This window comes from Talpa europaea (assembly GCF_964194135.1).
Source record: "Talpa europaea genome assembly, chromosome: 2".
NCBI lineage: Eukaryota > Metazoa > Chordata > Mammalia > Eulipotyphla > Talpidae > Talpa > Talpa europaea.
In genome coordinates this window covers 82,290,434-82,315,071 of record NC_140068.1, presented here as the reverse complement: position 1 = coordinate 82,315,071, position 24,638 = coordinate 82,290,434, and the positions used below count along the sequence as shown (strand labels likewise).

The 24,638-nt window shown below is 39.5% G+C and overlaps 1 protein-coding gene across 2 annotated transcripts in view; it reads left to right on the top strand.

Moving 5' to 3' along the window:
* The window catches only part of TFAP2D (transcription factor AP-2 delta), a gene marked incomplete at its 5' end in the record, with an annotated part of 54,566 nt that overhangs the window by 5,701 nt on the left and 24,227 nt on the right, over window positions 1–24,638 (top strand). For both annotated transcript variants that reach the window (XM_084227970.1, XM_084227969.1), the window contains 2 exons: window positions 9,471–9,636; window positions 9,800–9,918. In XM_084227970.1, coding sequence (XP_084084096.1) covers window positions 9,471–9,636; window positions 9,800–9,918 — 285 coding nt within the window. The remainder of the gene's footprint in view (window positions 1–9,470; window positions 9,637–9,799; window positions 9,919–24,638) is intronic.

Below are 24,638 nucleotides of genomic sequence, written 5' to 3'. Positions count from 1 at the left end.
GGTGGGGGAAAGGCAAGAGTTGAGAGCTGTTGATTTTGGCTCAGACACTGAAGGGGGGCTGCATCTCAGATGTTTCATTTTGACAAAAGGTTTTGAACTATGACATTCTCAGGGCCTCAAGGCAGTGCAGATTTGCTGGCTTCCCCACTTAACTGTACTCAGAGCCTCTGAAGCTTATTTTCCTAGCAAGCTGAGTAACCCGAGGAACACACAAGGCAAGAGAGACCAGCTGTTATCCTAACTTCATATGAATTAATAAGACATGGCCTATTCACCGGACTAATTCCAGCTCCAGGGCTGTAGTTGTCTTTACTAACTGAACCACTAAAGATTGAGTCACTTCTGATGGCACCAAATAAATGTTCTCAGTCCTTCTCTATCCTTTTCAAAGTTTGTTGAAAGATGTCTATGCCTTTCCAGAGAAATAAATGCATTGATAGAAATAAATAGATTTTTTTCATGTTTAAGCTGCAGGTGTTACAACCCAATATCCAACGTGAAACTCCACCTAAATTGAGGAGTGCTTCCTTTTGGAACGAAACTATTGTCATGATGGATAACTGGAATTTTTATTAAATGTGAAATAGCTATTCAAACTTTCCTAAAAAATGAAATAACATCTGCGTACTGTTCGGGGGAGGGGTCTAAAAGTACACCGTGAAAGAGGGGTCAGGTTAGACGTGCTGATCCGTGCTTCTCGGGGCGGTCACCGGAAAGGTGAGACCGAGCACTCAAGGCGCACGGATATAACGGTGGTGCTGAAGGACAGCGCCACTAATTAGCGCCCAGAGAAGGCTCCTCCCAGAGCCGGGCTCGCGCTACTGCGGCCTTTGCGTTCAGTTCTGCATTTGATCTAAGATCACCTTCTCAAATGCTTGGAAATTGCATCCGATCGTACAGTAGCTGACAGGGGATGGGAATTATTCTTGACCGAGGGCAGAAACTGGCTACGGAGACGACTGTCTAATCTGTTGAATTTTCGGAGAGAGATTTAGGGGCACCCCTTCACCATACTCCCAAGAAAGGAGTTACCCAACGTTCTTGGGTAACTGTAAGAAGCAAGTTGCAGTTCTATTCCATGAGAGAAAGAGAAATTATGTTCCTCAGGTGATGTTTTATTGTTCTTGTAGAATTCGACGGCAGTTCCTCTCACCTAAAAATAAATCACCTAATCTTCTTTTGTAAATCAAATATTGATCTTTCAGGAGAAGGGTGTGACTCGAAAAAGAAGGGGGAGTTAACTTGGGGTTTGTTTGTATTGTTTGATTAAAATCTAATCTTCTAACCCTTTCCACACCAAACCACCTCACTCGCTAAGGAATTCAGAATTTAACTGCTGGGTGTATTCTATTTCCACGTGTTTTAGAAAAAGGCCAATTAACTTAGTTAAGCCCAGGAGACCAGGGTGTGCCTGTGTGTCTGTTTACTCTGAAATGATTGATGGTTCACAACAATTTACGAATAGAGAGTAAGAATAGCAAAGAAGTATTGTATTAAATTGTGGTGTATATCCTGCCAGCGCTCTTCCAGTCCCTTATTTCAAAACTCCCTATATTTTAAGAAATGCTGGGGTGGGGGGAGCCCCTTCTGTCTTTTGTTATGGTCATGCACAGGATACCCCATAATATCAGTTGGTCAAGTCATCTTTGTTTGTCAAAAATCGGGAGCAGGTTAATCCAAATGCTCTTTCTTATCGCCATTTTGTAATAGCTTAGTGAAAAGGGGGTCAGTCGAGATAGGCTGATCTGGGTTTGTTGGGTCAGATGTCTGTTTCTCTCCAAATCCGTGTTCGCCACATGAAACATGATTTCTTGAAAAGCACAACTATTAGCCATTTTCCCTCTCCTACTAGGTTCCTGGACAAACTTATATTTCTAATAATTTCCGGAATTTACTATGGGAGAAAAGAAATAGATTCCACTTCCAAAGACCAATTGAGTGTTCTAGAAGAAAGGCAGGTCCGTAAATAGCCTATAGGAGTTCACCAGGGAAAGGCTGTCCTAGTTCTAGATGGTGTGTATATTGAGGGGTGGGGGAAAAAGATTGGTTTAAATTTGGCCACTTCTATTTGCAAAGAGCAAAACATTTCTATGATTCACTTCGGTAAGTGGCAGTTACATTGTTTTTGCCTTTAATGAAGGTCCAATAGTCAAAGAAAGCACGGAAGAGGGGCCAGTGGTGAGGTAATTACCACCTAGATAAAATATTTGCCACCGCCTCGGAGGTGCAGCTCCCCGCGCGCTCACTCCCGGTTAATGGTGTGCGCGATTTTGCCCGCAGCTCCTCCACTCCAGCCATCAGAACCAATAATCTTTACTTTACCCTGTGCTCTCGTATCGATAGCTTCTCTCGCCTCCGGCGTGGGCTTTGATATGTTAATATTTCTGAGTAGCAAATTCTGCAGAGATCATATTAATGTTGTACGTACAGAGTGGAGCTTTGCCTTCGTTGAATATTCAGATACTGGGTTTCAAAAGGCATCTCTTGAAGAAATGAGGCTTCTATTTACAGGAGTCGTCTGTGTTTTTAATCATTAAAAAAAGAAAAGAAAACCCACTCTTCTTTTCCCCATGAATCTTCTGAGGCTCCCTCAAGGCCCCCGACCTTTTGTCAGACGCAGGTCCCTTTCATTTCTCGCTCTGAGAATTTAATAGTAGAAGAACAATGTTGATGACGAAGACGATGAAGATGATAAAGCTGATAATGAGTGGACCTAGATTGCAATTGTGGGGGTAGGGGCTCAATTAGGTATGGGGCTGAGACATTTGCACAGGATGGAGGTGAGACAAGACCCAGATTTTCCATATTTCGGTGGGAAGTGACACTTGACCCTAGTCTTTCTTTCTTTTTTTTTTTTTTTTTTTTTTTTGCGAAATGGGGATGGCAAACTCAAAAAAAAAAAAAAAAAAAAGGAAGAAAGAAAAAAAATGAAGAAAGTGGAGAGGGGTAGCGCCCTTGTTTCGCTTTGTGATCACTCTGCCTTGCAGCCCCAGGCTAATTTCAGAAGCTTAAATACCGCCATAGCCTCTGGGCCACGCGGAGAGGGAGCGGACCCGGCCACTGGCAGGCAGGAGCGCTTTCCGGATTGCCCGTGGCTACACAAAATACAAACTACTTTGAATCAAAACATTTTTGGGGAATTAATATGATCTGAACTCTGCACATTTTAAGAGAACTGGAGTTTGTCAGATCGCTTAGAGGTGACTGGCACGCCAAGGCGGAGGCATTGACGCTGCAGTACAAACATTGTCAGATCTGATTTAATTTTTAAAAATTGCTTTTGTGAAACAGAGCTTAGCTTTAATCACCCAGTCTGCCAATAACAGGGCAGGTGGGCCTGATCGCTCACCCCCCTTCTGCTGTCCTCTAGCTGCCCACACCCTCAGAAGGATGCTTTCCAGGCATTTTCGGTTTTCAGGAGGGCCCAGAGCCTTGGAATCCGATGAGTGAGTCTTCAGCTATTTTGCAGCTCCTTGAAGAAATAAGGTGGGGTGAGGGCAGGTGGGACTTGTTTCTCTTCTTTTGTCAGAGCCCCAGAATCTTATTTTTTCCCCAATCACCAAAACCCATCTCTTTGATTCTTCCATTATGAAAACAGGCAGAAATACAACTGGAGGATGCTTGCCTCCTTAATGGAAATTCTGCAGGTTCTGAAGTCAATCTCCTTTTTATGAAGTCTAAAATTCATATACCAAAGGACCTAGAAGTAAGGGACGTTGGAAACCTATTTTCCTGCAGCCTACTGCCTTCTCTCTAATTTCTTCCTTGCTTTAAAAATCACTTACTTGATGAGAAATTAGGGTATAACTTCCCTCACCCACACACTCCATTACACCCTCACAGCCACAGTCAACTAGAGGGTCTCCCAGTGCAGAGATCCTTTTCTTTTGTGCTTCCTGGAATCTGCATCGCAAGGAGTGTATTCAGACCTGATAATCCAGTTTAACCTAGAATGGTATATCTCTCCCCCAAAACCCAGTTTGATGTTATCACATGATCTGAGGCCTGAATGATTGCATTTGTGCCCCTATCTCTGCCATTAGATAACAATTAATATCTCCTGTCATGAGAGGCGCGAATTACAGGGGCCGTTTGGGATTGGAAGTTAGAGAGGCTAGAGAGAAACCAGTGGTGAATAATCCAACCCCCACCCAGTTTACACGCACACCTCCTAGAGAAGCAACTACAAGAACAAAAAGGGACAGGAAACTCCTGTAATCGCTTACACATTTTAATGTGTCAGGAAAAAAAGCAGGATCGCTGGAGATGAAGAAGTGGAGGGAAAAAATCCTGCCGTTTGTATTTCTTTCATTTGAATTGTAAACATCTGTTTGGCTATAAGGCGAACAGAACATTTATTTTGCTCTCAAGATTGGGTCTAATTATGTCAACACCGAAGCGGCGGCGGGCGGGGCGGCGCTACGGCTTTGGAGAGGCTGAGCGCACGAGTCCCGCGCCCGGAAGCCCTCCAGGAAGTATCGATCGCACCTGGAGAGCGCGCGGGGCCTCTAGGCATCACTCGCTTCTTTCTTAAAGGCGGGAGACACCCAGAGGAGCCACGTGGCTTAGAGGCAGCTTTGGGGGAGCTAGGGAGCCGCAGTACCTTCGAGAGGGCCGAGACTGTTTCCTCTGCCCTAATTGCCTGGAATGAGAAGAGGCAAAGTGCGGCTAGGGATTGGCACTTGGCTTGCGGATCCAGCTACAGCGCATAAGGTGGTGGGGTCTTCTTATGCTCCACAGCTCGCTCTTTGCCACGTCGTAGTTGCGCAACACAATGGTGAGTCTGGGTAGCCTTTACTCAAGTTTCAGAGCACGTCTGCATCCGTTTCTCGTTGCATTTCTTCACAAGTTGGAAAGATAAGTAGAGCGGGTTTTAGCATCCCCATTTTTCAGATGGACAGATTGAGACCTAGTGCTACTCTCCTAAGATCCCATGAGTCTCTAGTTGGTCAAACTCTTACTTGCAACCGCTACTCTTTCCAATTCCCCCAGACCCCCACCCAGACCCTTGACCCCCACTCCGTGCCTGCGGACACTGTGTCAGACATACGAAGAAACACAGAGCCTCAAGCTCATGATTCTTTCAGTTGCATGGGATCAAACAATTTCTGGGAGCTGAAGGTTCTGCTTCTATGTATTTTGTATCTGGTTTTCTTCCCCATACCTTCAGTATTTGACTATTTCCTGTAGCTCTAGCACAATTATTCCATTTGATAGTCCTGTCCTAGACAAGTGACCTTAAGTAGATAATCCCTGATTTCTTATGCTGTTACTATAGCTACCATTGGAGTTTTTAATATCACTGGAAATAAGCCCTGGCTCCAAATTTCATTTTTGAAAATAGTGACCTCCATGAAATTATTGTGTCTGTGCATTAGAAGTGGAAAGGAAATATATTATGGGGGACTTCTGCATGAGTACCCTATGATGGCAACAGAGACACCCCTAACTGGGGTGCTGGATGTAGAATACACATTGCGTAATTTCAGTAAGAGCAGACATGCAACACAGGTTCTGTGGGGAGCTTTACTAACACTGGGGATTAATACTGCAGATGACTTGGCATAGTTGACTCTTTCATGACTTTCCTTCTTTGAAATCTCATCATTGCATGTATAATCCAGATCTCCTTGAAGAAACCCCAATACCTTGAAACCTTCTTTCCAAACACAGAACACTGACCTGTTACTCTTTTCTTCCTCCCTGACAAATAAACAGCTGGGAAGAAAGATATCGGGTTCCCCATGCTGGTGTAAACTTTATAAGTTGCCAAATCTTTAGCCAGGACAAGAGTTCCCCAAGGCTGCAGCAATGCCAAGTATCAAAGCAACAGAAATTCCCTTTAAAGATGCTGTGACATAAAAAATAAAAGACTCTAGAGTTGATGGCTAATCCTGAATACAAAATAAATCCTCCAGGCAATTTGTGTGTGCATAAAGCATACTCTTAATATATAGCCTTCTAATTTTTCCTAATAAATGCTTATTTGAGCATAAGCTTGAAGCCCAACCTGGATGTAGGAGAGACCAGGGGAATTAGCACTTGGCTTGGTAGCAGACCAGTGACTTCTCAGTGGGGGGGCAGCATAGGGAGCTCACTTTGCCAAAAGAGAGCAGTTGGAGAATGCCTGTCTTAATTCCTTCCTTGACAAAAAATAATTTTCTTCTGCATCTCCCTAAATTATTTTTCTGGGGCACTGTGGAATAGTAAAGATACAAAAGGTCAAAATTCTGTTCTTCCTTTCCACTATGAGTTCAGGAAATCAGCAAATACACAAGCCCTTTTCTCTCATTCATAATAAACTTGACACTTAGTGTGTGAAAGTACCTTAAATTATGTGCAAAACAAGTACCTTAAATAATGTGCAAAACAAGGGGGGTTATGAAGAATATATAATTGATTCATTGTGACTGTGAGTGGAGACCCATTTTCAGGAGAGAGCTGTGTGAATTTTGATTATAGTCATAATGACTTCTTTCATAGTTTTGCTTCAGATGACTTCACAATTACTTAAATCCTAAATTGATCAAGGTCACGATTCTCACACTATGACACTAAAACCCAAATTCATTGATATCTAGCTAACTCTCCTGTTTATTTCCACTTTTGAGAAGGCACTTAGGAATTTATTTTTCAAATGCTTATTGCACTTATAGGTACAAAGTGAGAGCATAATGGAAATATAACGGTAGTCTCTGACCCAGAAATCTGGGAAAACTTTTATCATCTCATCATCATCATTGTTTAAAATTCTCTTTGAGAATGTGAGGTGGGAAAGCACAAATCAATGTGCACTTCTAGCTCCTGTGGCAGGTATTGCATGGTTTTCCACTAGGTTGGCCACAAACTTAACACCAAGAAAGGATTTTAACTTGATAGTTGAGATTATGACCTTTCAGATTTCAAGTTGAGGGCAGGTTCTCCGGCACTTGTTTAGGGAATTTATCTGAGTGTACAGGAGCTACCTTCCTCTCTGAAGATGGCTGGTTCTTTGAATTTCTCACATCCTCACTCCTTGCTTCTGTTTTTTGTTTGTTTGTTTGATTTTTATTTGTTTTGTTTTGTTTTGTCCGTTGGGGCATTCGGTATAATCACCAGCTTCAGAATGCTTAGCAGGAAAGACCTTGGTCCCGGCACTATCTGGGGCTATGTGGATGATTGCAAGATAGCCAGGAAGAATTCTCCAAGTACAGGTGTAGAAACACTAACAATGAGACAAGATTATTAGCCTGTTCTCTTACCCAGGGGCAGAAAGATAGCAATCTCCCAGGCTCCTGAGCCACATGCCCAGAGAACACACATGTATCTGAGTGTCATTGACTAGACTGACCTAATGTTCCATCTGAGCTATTTAGGAGGGGAGGAGCCACATGACAGCCAAGTGAAGAGTCCTTGACCAGTGATTCTCAGTCTTAAACATGCATGTGAGCTACTTGAGGGTTTTGTAGAAATTCAGGTTCTGACTCAGAAGGTCTAGGATTAGTCCTAAGATCATGCATTTCTAACAAGTTCCTAGGAGATTCCAGTATGAGTAGCTGAGGAGCACCCTTTCAGTTAAAAAAATTTTGGACAATACCCTCCTACCCAGATTTCTTCCTCCACCTAAATTTTTCTTTCATTTTGCTCATAGAACTTTACCCTTTCCTGGAAATGGGTCTTAGGATTGCTCATAACTGAAGCAATCAAAAATATGCTTAGAAAAGCAAAGTTTAAATTTGAACTTCCCCTGAACCTCCAAAGCTCTTTTTTTTAAAAAAAATATTTATTTAAATCTTTATTAAATTTAGCATACAAGATCTGGGGTACAGGCCAGAGACATGGGGGGTGAGAGGATTCACCGGAGACAGAGCGGGGAACACAACAGGCAGATTGACCGAAGTGCACTGCTGAGGGGGTCAGTGGGCGAGTCAGGAGAGGTCTGCTGTGTTGTGTGGGTTGCTCCCTGGCCAGCCAGGGATCAAACTTGTGCTGCAGAGGCTGCTGATTGCTTCATAGTGAGGTGCTTTAACCCCTTGCACCACTAGGAAGACCCCAAAGCTCTTTTTTAAAAAATGTATTTATTTATGCATACAAGAGCTGGGGTACAGGCCAAAGGTGTGGGGGCGTGAGGGGATTCACCAGAGACAGAGTGGGGAACAGAACAGGCAGATTGACTGAAGTATACTGCTGAGGGGAGCAGCGGGAGAGTCAGGAGAGGTCTGCTGCTCCATGTGGGTTGCTCCCTGGCAGGCCGGGGATTGAACTCATGCTGCAGTGTCTGCACATAGCTTCATAGGTTGCATCTTAATCCCTGTGCCACCAGGGAGGCCCAAGAACCTCCAAAGCTCTTGACATCAGGAGGTGGCCTCGGATTCTGCGTGTGTAGCTACCATATTAGTAGTGTAGGTGGGATTTTTGCTGTAGGGGAGGAACAGGGCAGCAGAAAAGTCTCCCCATTGGTGATCACCTATGGTTCTCAAGTCTACTTTAGTTGCCTGAGATTAGGGAATATGCACTGTTGTTCTTGGAGGAAGCAAAGCTCCAGGGATTTCTGGACCTTTGAGACCTTTCAGGCTTCTGGTCCAGGAGCCCCAGCCTGGAAAAATTTCTTTGATGACTTTGTTTTTGTTTTTTAATTAAATTATTTATTTACATTTTTGATGATTTTGTTATTAGCAGTTATCTTTGCTTTGTTCTCTGATAGTAATAATGATAATCACAACACACAATAATAACAATGATAATCACAATGATAATCACAATGATAATCACAATTGGTCATTAGTATTTTAGATGTTGCTCTATTGTTCAGGTGTTGTTGTGTTGTGCTAGATTATGTGTGCTGATTCTGAGGCTAGCATTGGGTAGGAAAATTTGCTCTACCATCCACCCACATTGGTTGGACATTTCTAGAAAAGGGAAAGTTATTTTTAGTAGCAGAATGAGTGACTTTGGTACCTGTAATTGTTATATGGCTAAGGGAAAGAAGGTGGTAATTCTCAAACATTTAAAAAAGAACTTTCAAGATGTTTATGTAAACAGCAAGTCCTGGGCAAAACATATCTACCCATTGTGTATATGTATACAGATACATACTCAGGAATACACACAGTCATGTGTAAGTAATATCTACTCATTTTGAGGTAAATAGTGGAGTTTGGAGGGTCAATTAATTGAGGTGTTTCTTGGTAGGGATGATCTCAAAATGAGCAATGGTGGGCCAGTGTTAATCCATTCCATAAGATGCTAATTTTCACTAAAAGTAAAATCAAACCCTCACAAATATTTCTGCATGATATTTGAAAAACCTTGTATGTCATTTGAAAGGACATCTTCACAGCAGCTTTCTGAGCTGAGCCAGGTGATATATGTGTATGTACAGCTGTTGCTGTGTATTCCCAAACCCAGAGTAGTTTCTTACTAGTAACTGTGTTTCATGCATTTGTCTTCTCCCACTGTCACTAATATGTAATATGCTTATTCCTCCAAAGGTGGCACCTGTGTGGTCAACCCCACAGACTTGTTTTGCTCTGTGCCTGGCCGTTTGTCTCTTCTCAGTTCTACTTCCAAATACAAGGTGACCATCGCAGAAGTGAAGAGGCGTCTCTCACCACCTGAATGCCTCAATGCGTCACTCTTAGGAGGCATTTTGAGAAGGTGAGAAGCTGTTTTCTGGCATGGTCAGTCTCTTAGCGATAACTCCTGATATCACAGCCCTGTGTCTCTTTCTGTTGTGGAATTCCCCATGTGATCGTGTCTTATCATCATTTCCCTCAGAATGAAAGCTTTCAAAATCTAGTTTATATTTCTTTTTGGACAGAGCAAAATCCAAGAATGGGGGCCGCTGCCTGAGAGAGAAACTGGATAGACTTGGCCTGAACTTGCCGGCAGGAAGACGGAAGGCCGCTAATGTTACCCTCCTCACTTCCTTAGTTGAAGGTATGACTTTTCAGCTCTGCCAAGTTCTGATGAAAGGTTAGAAATTCCTTGAAACTCAGGTGTGTTAGATTATGCTGTTCATTTTTGCCTATACGATTAAGTAAGAGAGTTAATGGTGATGCAAATTAATTATTTCCAATTGATCATGACAATGGTGGTTAAATAAGACTTAATAAATGCTAAGATAATACATAAAACACCAGTTAAATTACTAATCTTGGCAATAACAGGGAAGGAGACAGTAGGAGATTTTGGCACTTTACTAAGGAGTCCCTAAACAGGACATAGAAAAAAAACTGGCTGTGTACTGTCATTTTTATGATTGTTTATTTTAGTCACAGAAGTGACTAAATAAATCAGATTTATCTAGATAAGTCTGACTTTCCTCATTGTAATTCAGTGCAGCATGATCTTCAGAATAAATAATCAAACTTCATGAAGAGTTCAGAAGACTCCAGTCTTGATGTGCAGTCAGGGAGTAAATTATAAACCTAGACACATTGCTTCCAGAGCATTGAAGGCCCACCACTTTATGGATAGACAAGATCGGTCACAGAAACCAGCAGTATAGAAACAGGGGTGGAAATACATCTCCAGAAATTTTAGGTTCAAGTTAACAAGTGGTATAGAAACGAAGGTAAAAATATATTTCCAGAGGTTATTTTTTCCAGTTTACCTGTTGTTTCTTCTATAAGTAATTTTACATATTAGTCACATATTACTTATGCATTCAGTCCTCTTTTAAGAAGACATATTATTGGAGACTTATTTTTAACTTTGTAGGGAAACTTTTGAATGTTAAACCCATAGTGCTATTGTTTTAAACATGAATAAAGGGGCTTTTTGGCCAAGATTCACCTGAACATATCTATGACATTTTTCTCACTTGGGTTACTTTCTTGTCGCTAAGGCACTGTAGGACATGAAAAGTAAGTGAAACACAAACACAGACATCTTGGTTTCTTCCAGTTTGTCAATACATACAATTTACCATACAACCTTGTGAAGTAGTGTGTTCTTGATATTTGTCTTGCAAAATTGCTTTGGTGATTCTTTTTCTTTAACTGAAGTGACATTGGTTTCTAACACTATATGTAATTCAGGTGTATGTAAATTCTAAGGTGATCGCCATGATTTTGCCATCTACTTTTTTTTTAAAGATTTATTTATTTTTATACAAGAATTGGGGTACAGGCCAGAGATATAGGGGGTGGGGTGGGTGAGAAGACCCACCAGAGAAAGAGCAGGGAACAGAACAGGCAGATGGACCGAAGTATACTGCCGGGGGGAGCAGTAGACGAGACAGGAGAGGTCTGTCCCACCATGTGGGTTTCTCCCTGGCTGGCTGGGAATTGAACTTGTGCTGTAGTGGCTGTGGATTTCCTGAAAGGTTGCGTCTTAACCCCTGTACCACCAGGGAGGCCTGCTATCTACTTTTTCAGCAGCCCTCACCCATCTCAGAAGCACCCAACTTACATACTATTTGGCCTTTGCTCACAGAAGAATCACATCATCTTTGGCTGATGAATTATAAGATTTTATTCTTCCCAGGTACATTTTACTTTAATTGAGTGCCCTTGAAATCTTCCAGATCTTTATGATTTCACTTAGATAAATTCATCTTTTTGTTGTTGTTGAATTAACGCACTTTGTTTGAACTAACAAAAAGAAATTTAAAGGCAAAGAGACATTTTCCCTACCTTAACTCCCCATATGTTGCTTTATGATCCTCAAACACAAGCTAACACGCATGTTTTAAAGATGTATTATTCAAAAAAAAAGATGTATTATTCATAGCAGAATACTTTTCAGCCATAAAGATGGAATGTTACTATTTACAGTAAAATGGAAGGAGTCTGAGGGAATTATGTACAGTGAAGCAAGTCAGACAAATAGTGGATGTTTATATAGCAGATGATTTAACAAAACAAAATACTTAAAAACTAGTGGGCACTAATAAATGAAGTTAGGTTTCTGAGATTAAGAAGAGGTGGGAGGGGCACAGAGATGGTAGTGGGAAAAATGCAAGTTGAAAGATGAATATAGTGGCTAACTCTAATGTGTGTGATTAGTAATTAGAATCTTAAATTGTCCCCACATAATAAAAAAGTCATTAAAAAGTTTTATTACTATGTGCTTCCCACTCACATTTTTATTCTATTCCACATTTTGTGGTCTTTTTAAATTCCTGATTTTAAAGCCACCAAATTTATTTCAAAACTCACATTGACTCCTGAGTCATGATCTACAGTTTCCAAAACTCTCAAGTTGTCTTAGGACATGAGAATCTCTTGTTTGAAAAACAAGGATATCCCATCCAAATTGAAATGGAATTCATTTAACCCTAAGCTTACGAGAAAAGTGGTTTCATTGTTGAGATCTTTCCTCTCTATATATATATTCTTATGATTTATTTTATTTGTATATGAATACAAGAACTAGGGTGTAGGCCAGAGGTGAGGGGGTGAGAGGATTCACCAGAGACAGAGTGGGGAGCAGAACAGGCAGATCTAGTGAAATATACTGCTGCGGAGAGCAACGGATGGAACAGGAGAGGTTTACTGTGCCATGTGGGTCACTTCCCTGGCTGGGGATCAAACTCATGCTGCAGTGGCTGCCAATAGCTTCATAGTGCTGACGCTCAACCCCTTGCGCCACCAGGGAGCTACCAAAGGTCAATCTTCTATGATTTTATAGTACTTGTCTCTGTCCCTTTCTGGGGGAAGATTTGTATACAGATTTGGATTTGTGCTATTTTGACAGAATCTCAAAGAAAGAGTCGTTAATGGAGATCCTGCTAGGCATTCAATGCGGAGATATTTAAACTTTGTAAAGACCTAATCAGTGAAATTCTCCTATCACTGGCATAACAGGGTTTCATCATGATATTCCTAGATTTCCATGCTTGCCTTGGTTTTCAATTATTTTGTTTTTAATTGTTTTAAAGTCATTTCTCCCTCTATCTCTTTTAAATGGAGACACTCCTAATTGCTCTAATTTAGTTTGGTTCTCATTATCAACATATTAGAATTATTTAATGTATTATTTTAAGTATTTAGAAGAGAGTTCTAATGCAAATGTATAGTGTACTTAAATAATCACAACATTTCTCATACAAATGTCATTGCATGTGGAACCAGCTGGGATGAGTGATAAATATCTTTTTATCTGAAAAGGTTGTTTGTAAAGTGCACATTTTTGTAAGGCCTGGACTTAAGACTTAGACTTAATGTATGTGCATATCTATAGGAAAGGCAAATATAAAAATAGGAAGATTTTGGTTCATATAATATAGATGTATTTGACCTAGAATAAGAACTTTAGAATCCAGAGACCCATGCATGCAATATTAGATTGTATTCATTTTTTACCCATCTGTCCTCATCTAATAAGGCTTAAGTATCTAACCAACGGTTAGCACAATTTCTTGTATCTCACTCTATCATAAGTCTTTTTCTTTGTGAACCACATCGATATGCCTTCTCCATTGTCCATTCTGATAACTATAACATCACTCTCTGGGAAATATGATAGATTAAAGTTCCATAATCCCATCCTCTGATCATCCTGAGGAGATCTTGGGATAACCCAGATTTGTCTACAATGGAAAGAACTCTACCTCTGGAAAACATTAAGAGAATGTGTCCAACATTATTGTTATAGTTCTCATGCTCTTGCTGTACGTTTTTATATGTCAGTCACTTCTGCAGTTGCCTTCTCTGTATTTTACTCCAGAATAATCATTATAACTGGTGGTTGATATGACCAATATGAAGAGTCAATGATGTAGTCATTTCCACCCCTCTCCCCGACCTTAGACTTTCCAAAAAGTCTAGCCAAAGTTGCAGAGTGTTGCTGCAGGGAAGTTTTGTTCACTTGAGTGGTGTGCTTTCTGGGACAATTCTGCTAAATTTGTAAAAGGTCATATAACATTCTCAGGAAATGCCAGGAGTTTGAAAACAGTTTAAGTTCTTAAATATAAATGCTTTGGCTTGTAGTTTGTTGTGACAGGAGGTCAAGTTCTGTTATTATATATGTGTTTTTTAAAGTTGTGTAGGGTATAAATTTACAAATATAGTATGTGTGCATCTTTCACTCTTTTCAATTTTAAACCCTTTGTCATGTTTTTTCCTTCTCTAGTTTCAAAAATATAAGTTCCAAGACCGTGCCTTGTACTATCACCTCATGTGAATCAATGTGAATCAGTGGAGCCACTTGCAAAATTTAGTACCCTTTGACTTAGTACCACCATCCCCATCCCATATTATTTTTGAAATTTTGCCTGACTTTGAGCTGGTTACTTAATCTGACTGAGCCTCATTTTTTTAATATATAATCAGGATCATGATATCAATAATAGAAAAGGTAATGCTCGCTATTATAACAGTTATGCCCCATATTTTCAGTGACTTAACACAATAGAAGTTTATTTCTCACAGGTCACATTCGGATGTGGGAGTTCCTCATCAGGAGCCTGCCTGTCTCTCACTGTCTCATTCAAGGACCTTGAGTCCATCCATCTGTAGTTATTCCTTTCTCTGTAGAGGCCCTAGGAGACCTACTGACAGTAAGGAAAGACATGATGGTGAAAATATATGACTTCGCCCTCACGTGGCCATAGAGTGACCCACCTTACTGCACGTTCATGAGGATTTGTCACATAGTCACACATAATTCCAGAGGAGGATGAGGGTTTACTAGAAAATGTAATGTTTGGTAGGGCAGAGTCCTCATGGCAACAACTCTATAGTATGTAAAGACCATCTTTGATGGTCTAGCATCCATTTCTACCATAACATTTTCCTTGTGTATCCTTTTTTTTTTTTAAAGATTTATTTATTTATGCATAGAAGAGCTGGGGTAGAGGCCAGAAGTATGGGGGTAAGAGGATTCACCAGAGACAGAGTGAGGAGCAGAACAGGCAGATTGACCGAAATACACTGCTGAGGGGAACAGTGGGTGAGACAGGAGAGGCCTGCTGTGCCATGTGTGGGTTAGCTCGCTGGCCAGGGATGGAACTCATGCTGCAGTGGCTGCAGATAGCTTCATAGTGCTGAGATTTAACCTCTTGCGCCACCAGGGTGGCCCTGCCTTGTATATCCTTTATTGAATTAAATATATTCACATAGATTAAACACTTGGCGCCTTCTGATCCCAAAGCACTAATGAAGATTTAGTACCTGTCCTCTATCTTCCCCCTCACCAAACAACAATGTTGACTCAGAATCATAAAAGTTTAACCCCGGGGGGAAAATGAAAGATTGAGTAGACTATAAACACTAAGACACGGTAGTTAATCGTGCACTTCTGGAATCAAATAATTGTGTTTGAACTCACCTCTTTTGTGGAATTATTGTCAGGGGTGTCCCTTGTACTTTCAAAAGGGTGCCAATTTGATTAGTTATACTATAAAGCATTTACTTTCCACCCCAGTCAAACCAACTTAAGGTAGGAAAAAAGAACGCTATCACTTAGTCCTATTTCTATTTTGTCTTTAATTCTGAGCCTGTATGATTGCATTTCCAGGTAACAGGGAAAGAGAACAAACAACTTGGGATGAAATTCTTTCCTATAAATAAGGTATAGGGAGCATGCTTTCTCAATGTGATTAGTCCATGAATTTTTACTGTAGGCTTGCAAGTTCAAACAGCAAAATCCTTTTCCAACTATAAGTGATAATATGCATGCAAGGCACGCTCGACATGACTTGCTCTTCCCACTGAACCTAGGACTAAGCTGATAATGCCATTGCCCTCAGATACTACTGTGGGGTTTTATGAGCCTGTGGAGCTTAAGGTCAGCTTCCAGGGACTCATGGCATGATGTAGGTCTGAAAGCACCATCATACCAAAATAATTTCTTCACTGGACATTCAGATATCATATTCTCACATTAGTTCCACCTTTGGGATAAAGGTTTCCAGCTTTTGTCTAAAACTGTGTATGATATATTTTTAAAATGGTAATAAATTGTCTCCTTGTCATAATAACTCTAATTGGTGCTCACTTTAGTCAGTCACCTGGAAGAGCCAACTCACCAGGGGACCTGGTCTTCTCTTTCATACATGCACTCTGGCATTCACAGTGTCTTCTTGGGCACAGATTTGCATTTCAGAACTGCCAGTAGAATTGTGCTCATTAAAATAAATGTTAGCAGAGCCCATGCTAGTCATTCACTTTAATGTCTCTTTTGAAAAAAAAAAAAGTGGCTTTTTTTTGGTCAGACTAACAGGTATTGTCTTATTTGTCCATTTATTATTCTAAGTCATAGAAATTCTATCTGAGAGACTCTGCTTTAACAATTGGTAATTACAAATGAATTACATACTGTTGTCTTGTATCTAAGAGCTAGTGTTTATCAGGATTTTCAATAGCTGATCTCAATGAACCAAGAGATTATATCATACAACATTATGGAAAGATAAAAGCCATCATAGAGGATAGCTTCCTAATTTATTTATTTACTTCCTAGTGTTACTCCCCTACCTGACCTGCATCTTATGATTCCATTCATTTTTAGGATAAAGAGGATTATATGTAAAAGCAGAGAAAATAGACTACTACACATATACCTTTGGTCTGACAGTGTATTAGCCCGTCCTTGAGCTCCTGTTCTTCATGGTGACTATGGCACAAAAGGCAAATTTATCCAAGCCCATTTAGCTCTCATGCCCTCTGCCCTTTGGACCAGCTTATTACTCATTCTCTCAAATTGTAATGCCCACTTGAAGTCACATCTCTACATTACTTTCTTGGTGATTTCTCCCCCTTACTCTCTTTTTTAAAAATTTATGTGTCAACTAGCATGCTTTTTTTTTTTAAGGATTTATTTATTTATGTAAGAGCTGGGGTACAGGTCAGAGGCATGGGAGGGTGAGTGGATTCACCAGAGACAGAGCAGGGAGCAGAACAGGCAGAAGAACCAAAAGCAAGCACTACTGAGGGGAGCAGCGGGCGAGGCAAGTTAAGTCTGCCACGCCATGTGGCTATATCCCTGGCTGGCTGGGAATCGAATCCACGCTGCAGAGGCTGTGGACAGCTTAACGGCACTGCATTCAACCAGCTGTGCCACTAGGGAGGCCCTAATGTGATTTTTAAACACTTCGTTTCTACATTTCTCCCTTGTTTACATTTATCAAAATTCGTAGGTATTCTAGGGCCCCCCAGGTGGTGCAGCAGTTGAGCGCTGGGTTGCGAAGCTGCCCGCGGCCTCTGCCGCACAGGTTCAATCCCCGGCTGCTCCCGGCCACCAGAGGAGGGTCCCACATGGCATGCAGACCTCTCCTGCCACCCGCTGCTCCCCTCAGCAGTGTACCTCGGTCCTTCTGTCTGTTCTGTTCCCCGCTCTGGCTCTGGTGAATTCTCTCACTCTCCTGCGCTTCTGACTGTACCCAGTGCTTGCATAAATAAATAAATAAATAAATCTTTAAAAAAAAATTCATAGGTATTCTAATAAGATTGTAGGCTATAATTATTCCTGTTGATATCTAATTCCTACTGACTAGCAGTGGAAGTTTTGGAATTGCTATATTCTAATTTATGACAAATATTTGAGTTTATAATTAAATCTTTCTAAAGATGGGGATTTTTACTTTTTAATTGATATAATTTTAAATAGCTACTTTATAGAAATGATAAAAATATTACAAAAGAATATAGAGTGAAATATCACCTTTTTACTTTATTCTCCATTCAGTTCCCCTCCTAGAAGAAAACAAATATTATTGATTTCTCTATTTCCTACCAAGGACGTATTTGTATGCATATGTTTTTTTTTTTTTTTTTCAGTTTTTGAAAGACACTATAGTATTCTGTACACACTATTCTGCATTTTGGGGTTTTTTCCTCCTGCCTTATCTTAATGCTTTTTCCCACAAGTTGCTCATTCTTACATTCATGGTCTTTCATTGTTTGAGTGTATCATAATTTATTTAACCAATCCCCTAATGATAAAGATATTTTCAGACGTTGGCTATCACAAATAGTGCTACAATGAGTAACCTCACACTTACATAAATAATTCTGCAACTGTGCAAGTACCTCTATTCCTGGGCATATGTTGCAAGGTCAAAAGATATTTGCACTTGTAATTTTAGCAGACTATTGACAAATTGTTCTCCATGGTGATTGTAAATTTATCTCAAATTCCATATCTCATCAGTAATGAGGGAAAGAAGCATTGATGTGGTAGTATTTTCCTATACTCTAGCCCAATCAGGGTGTTATCAACTTTTTGATCTTTGTTAAATTGATTGGTTAATAAAACAACTATGTCTATTATGCAGGAGACCTAGTATATTCTTAGGAGAATTTTATGAGATTTTTCTGTCTGTTCATTTACTTTGTACATATGGGGTAATTTTTGATTTTGTTCTCATTGATTGTAAGTGCTCGTTATATATTAGAAAAATTGGCTGTATGTTTCTCGGTCAGTTGCTAAGTCTCCCCATGCCTGGCTTTAGTTTGTCTATTTAGTGTAAAGACAATTGTTTTGTTTGCTTATTTGTATAGGTGTGTCATGCAGAATTTTTTTATATTGATATGATCCTATATTTTGTTTAATCACATTTAGTTTCTTTTTTACAAGGTTTATGAAGGTCTTTTTAATACCAAGGTTATAAAAAATATTCTCCCATGTTATCTTCTAATTACTTTGTGGGTTCTATTTCTTAGGCTTACATCTTTGATCCATCTGGATTTTGTTTCGTTGTTGTATATATGTTAAATATCCAATCTTATTTGTCATTTTCCAGATGGCCACCCAGTTGTCCCAACACCTTTTATTGATAATGTCTTTTTCTTACTAGTATTAAAAGCAGCCTTCATCCAACACTAAATCTCCCTCTATAAATATCTTTCATTAGCCTAATGACTTTACTTCTCTTTTAATGATATCTCTACTTCTATCCCACATTTCCTTTTTGTTTCTGGAGTGTATATTTATTAGCCAAAAAAGGCAGAACTCATTATGTGAGAGCCCAAATCGACAGAGTCCTTTATAGTTTAATATCAACTCTACCTCACCTTGGCACGGTGGTTCTAAATTGTGGCTTGAGATTACTTCAAGAGCTCACAAAAATGCAGATGCCCTACCTCCAGAGAGTAATTGGTATATAGTAGAAGCCATAGAGATTTAAAAAAATAATAAAACTCCCAGGTTATGAGATTAGTATGGGTTGAAAAATACTACCTTCAAGTATAGTTTATTAAATGGTTCCTCTGATAAAATGATATTGTTTTTTTAATGGGTTTTCTGTATATGACATTTTCTTTATGGTAATGTCTTTTGCTGTAGCTTTTCACTATATTCTTTGGAGCAATTCTCTATCTCTTTTTAAATTTTTAAAAAAGATTTATTTATTTATGCATACAAGAATTAGGGTACAGGCCAGAGATGCAGGTGTGAGAAGATTCACCAGAATCAGAGTGGGGAACAGAACAGGCAGACTGACTGAAAATACAGTGCTGAGGGGAGCAGCAGGCAAGACAGGAGATGTCTGCTGCACCATGTGGGTAGCTCCCTGGCAGGGATTGAACTCGTGCTCCTGAGGCTATGGACAGCTTCACAGTGCTTTGCTTAACCCCTTGTGCCGCCAGGGAGGCCACAGAAATTCTCTTTTTCTCTAGTTTCCCCACCATATTCTCATGACCACTGTCTTAATTAATGATATTTAAAAGCTTTTCATTTAACAGTGTTTACTAATCACTTATTAAGAATTAGTTGCTATGCTAAGTGCAACATATGGACTGGGAAACAAAATTATTGCTTTGGAAAATAAAATGTTGATATTTAAAGAAAATTATCACTATACTAGGGTACTGTCACATAAGATTCTTGTCTAGCTCATACATTTATAATAGATTTTATAATAGATGATGCTGTGGAGCACATTCATTTCACAATAGTTGGGGAAATCTTTTTTTTTTTTTTTTTTAGTAACAAGGTAAGGGGTGGGGAAAGTAACTCTTTTATTTTATTTTATTTTTTTAAAGATTTATTTATTTATTTATACAAGCACTGGGTACAGTCAGAAGCACGGGAGGGTGAGAGAATTCACCAGAGCCAGAGCGGGGAGCAGAGCAGGCAGAAGGACCGAAGTACACTGCTGAGGGGAGCAGCGGGCGGCAGGAGAGGTCTGCGAGGCAGGAGAGGTCTGCGCACCATGCCACTGGGGAGGCCCAGTTGGGAAAATCTTTAAGAAATATCTTAACTTGGTGCTTCTCTTTAAACTATTCTGTAGCTTGACATTATGTGATGATTTATTTAATATAATATCTAAGCTTGAAATTATTCTCAAATTTGCTTTCTAATAGATACTTCTTAGAATAATCCCAGAGATAGATTTGAATGTGCTATTTCCTCATATAGCTAAGTAAAGTTGAAATCATAGATGTGTGACTGGAATTTAGCATAAATGAATTGTTGTTTTTGTTTAAGAGCATTTAGTATTGCAATACTTAGTTAAACCTAAATTGTTTTTAAGGCAATATAGTTACAGTAACATTTGGTTAGAATCATCTAGGGAACAACAAGTAGAAGTTTCTTTTAGTACAATTTAGTATTAATATTGAGTTTTAGTTGTCCAAAGTACATTTTTCTCCTAAAATACATTAATTTTAAAGGTAGGAAAAATTCCCTCTTTTAAAAAAGATTTATTTATTTATTTGTTTGTTTGTTTTGCATAGAAGAGCAGGGATCTACTAGGCCAGAGATGCAGGGGGTAAGAAGATTCTCCAGACACAGAGTGGGGCACAGAAAAGGTGGATTTACTGAAATACACTGCTAAGGGGAGCAACAGGTGAGACAGGAGAGGTCTGCTGCACCATGTGTGGGATAGCTCCCTGACCTGGGATTGAACTCAGGCCTCAGTGGTGGTAATGCTGAGACTTATCCCCAAGGTCACCAGGAGACCCCATACAGGAAAAATTCTTAATGACTGTATAAATGCTTGAAAATTTAGTTTACTTGCATTAAGATCCCCTTTTTGGGCCTCCCCGGTGGCGCAGCGGTTGAGGGCTGGGTTGAGAAGCTGCCCGCAGCCTCTGCAGCGCTGGTTCGATCCCCAGCTGCTCCCCGGCCACCAGAGAAGGGTCCCACATGGCACGCAGACCTCTCCTGCCGCCTGCTGCTCCCCTCAGCAGTGTACTTCGGTCCTTCTGCCTGCTCTGCTCCCCGCTCTGGCTCTGGTGAATTCTCTCACCCTCCCGCGCTTCTGACTGTACCCAATGCTTGTATAAATAAATTAATAAATAAATCTTTTAAAAAAAGAAGAAGCTCAATTGAAAAAAAAAAGATCCCCTTCTTTTAAAATAATGTAGGAACACAGATTTCAAGAATGATTAACTATCTTTTGAAAATATTTTCCCATTAACTTTCTATTTTGGTACTACATGATAATTACCATTTAAATTTTTCCTAATATTCCCCCCCTAGTTTTATATATTTTGCTTTTGAGTATGAAAAATGAGCACACAAAAATCAGGGAGTATATTCGCTTTCATTTATTTTATGTATTTTTATGTAATTTTACTTGTGCCAATCTTTTGAGATTTTCTCAGTGTAAGTTATCAGCTGTTACTGTTGAAAAATTGAATATCCCTTAGCTTTTCTACTTTTTTAGGAAAGGGCAGTCATACTACTTGGCTTATAGAGCCCAAAACTTTACATGTAGAATATTCCTGTGAAACACCAACCCCACTCCTCAAAACTTGCATGGATCTTACTTCTAAAATACTAATATTGAAATGGCATGAAATAAAGTGGATATATGTGCCAAGTTGGTGTGTTGCCTCAGTTTTGCATAAAAAGGGGTGAGGCAGGGCCTCCCTGGTGGCACAAGGGGTTAAGCATATCACTGTGAAGCTATCCGCAGCCTCTGAGCATGAGTTTGTTCCCTGGTCCACCAGAAAGCTACCTACATGGTGCAGCAGACCTCTCCTGTCTCACTGGCTGCTCCCCTCAGTAGTGTATTTTAGTGAGTCTGCCTGTCTGCTCCCCACTTTGTCTCTGGTGAATCCTCTCACCTCCCCCCAGCCTCTGGCTTATACCCCAGTTCTTGCATGCATAAATAAATAAATCTTTAAAAAAGGGGTGGGGGAGGTAGAGCCTATTTGTCAAATGGAATAATACACTAAAATAAAGGAATAGCTTAAACTTTTTCTGGGGGAAAAAAAAATCCGGGCATCCTACCTGATCCCTCACAGAAAGGAGGTAACAGCAGTCATATTTGCTATATGAGAACAGAAGACCCAATGTTCTCAGTACTTCCAGAATCACTCCTTCTACCATAATTGCTATACCTAGTTTTGTTCACATGGCCATTTTATCCCACCAGAGACAGAGAAGCCACTAGATTTTTATTTCACAAATCAGTATTATTCACACAATTTTTCTGCTTCCAAAGTCTCTATTTTTCTTAAACCTGTTGACCCTAAGATATCTGTTGTTAGAGTTTTACTCTACCTTTGTCATTGTTACTGAATATCATGTGTATTTTAGTTCATGGATCCATTAATCATTCATTTTGGGTCCTCACACACAAAGCTTTTGTGGAGTGTTATACACATTCTAACTACATATCAGAGTGTCTTCACTTGCCAGTTCTTTTGATGTAGCATCGCTATACATCCAATAACAATGTTACATTGCACGCAGGAGAAAGCAGTAAACAGAACTAAGGGAAGGAAGGAGCTGGTTGTCAGTGTAATGTAAATAGCAGCTGTTCAATTCAAACTGTTTTTAAAACTACCACACGGTGAGAGCTTTGCATAAAATGGGCCAGATCCTCAAGAATCAGGTTTTAGCACCAAATTTAAGAGGCATGCTGCCACCCTCCTGTTTATACTGTTTCACTTCTCTCACAATTGCCCAAATAGTATAGGAGCGCATATATAGATAGACAGATAGATATAGATATAATTTAAATACTATATCATATATAGCATATATATTATAAATAGATAGATATATATGAGTGTGTGTCTGTCTGTCTCTGTGTGTGTATGTGTGTGTATTCCAGAATCACTCTTTCTACCCATAGTTGCTATACCTCGTTTTGTTCACATGGTCATTTTGTCCCCCCACCACATATATATAGTATTTATTTTTTTTTAAAGATTTATTTATTTATTTTATACAAGACCCTTGGTACAGGCCAGATGCATGGGATGGTGAGAGGATTCACCAGAAACAGAGTGGGGAACAGAACAGGCAGACTGACGAAATGCACTCCTGAGGGGAGCAGCGGGCGAGACAGGAGAGGTCTGCAACACCTTATGGGAGGGACCCTCACCAGCTGGACAGGATTGAACTGGCGCTGCAGAGGCTGTGGAGAGCTTCACAGCACGGCACTCAACCACCTGCGCTACCAGGGGAGACCCATATATATAATATTTAAATATGTATTGTATTTAAATATCTGTTTTTCTGTGATTATGGCAATATGCAGATATACCAATATATATAACTCAACCTAGTATATACAGATGACTTCTATAAATGATGATTTGTATTAGCTGCAGGAGACTTGAGGTTATATGAGTATATCCTTTGGTAGAGTGCAGTAGCCACGATTTTGTGGGTCAACTTTATGACTTTTACAACTAAATTTGTGATTTCAAATTTGAAACTTGTCATTTTTTTTAGCAAATGTGACCATCCTATGTGACATTGCAATATCTAACTTTATCCCCCTAATTTTAGATCATTTCCAACATCCCCAAAAGAAACCTTTGGGTTGTTTAGAATAAAAGTCCTTTTAAAAAAGTTTTTATGCCATTTCTTTTACAAATGTACACGCATTTTCTTTCCTAATTAATTAAGGTCATAAACTGCTTCTAATAAGCCCTTTAAAAATATAGTTTTTACATTGAAACTTTATACAAAATTGTGAATCTCCAATAACTAGAACTACACAGACTAACCAATACAGAGAACCTTTCCATTTAGTTATATCATTCTTTAACTTGAAGTGAAGGAAAATGATAACATTTTATACTACATGCACATAAAAATCTTAACTAAAAACCTCCTGTCACTTCTTTGGAACAAAATGTTTGAGTGTATAGGGGGACCATGATCAGACAGTTCACTAATCTAACCTATATTACTTATTTATTTGTATGTCTATACACTGTTCCTCCTCTATACTATTATCCATTTTTCTTTCTTTCTGCTATTAATTCATTGACTGTTCTGTTAAACTATGAGCATAGAACAGGATCAAATCTGCCCCTTCTTAGACTGATACTTTGACCAAATAAGTAGCTACTACACCAAATAAGCATCACATGATTTGGCTATTAATAATGATTTTTTATTTCTTCATAACAAAATTTGACCAACTTTGTGGCTGTTGGAACTCTTCACCATGATTACCATCTTCCCCTCTTTTGAACTCATGTACAATGCTTTATCTGTAGCCTTTATCTGATACTTATGATACAATAGCTTTTATTATATGTATTTTCAGCATAATATCAATGAACACGTACAGATGTAAATAATGCTTACACATACACAATATAAATTACAAAGCACTATTAAGGTATTTTTGCTGTTGTCACTGCTATTGTTGACACAATTGTCATTTTACTAGAAACAGAGGTGATCTTTGGTGCCCTTTTATATACCCCCCTTTACTCCTACATAGCACTATTCTTTGAACAAAGTAGGTGCTTAGTAAATATGCAGACCAAGCTTGGTGTTCTAAAGTTTTAAAA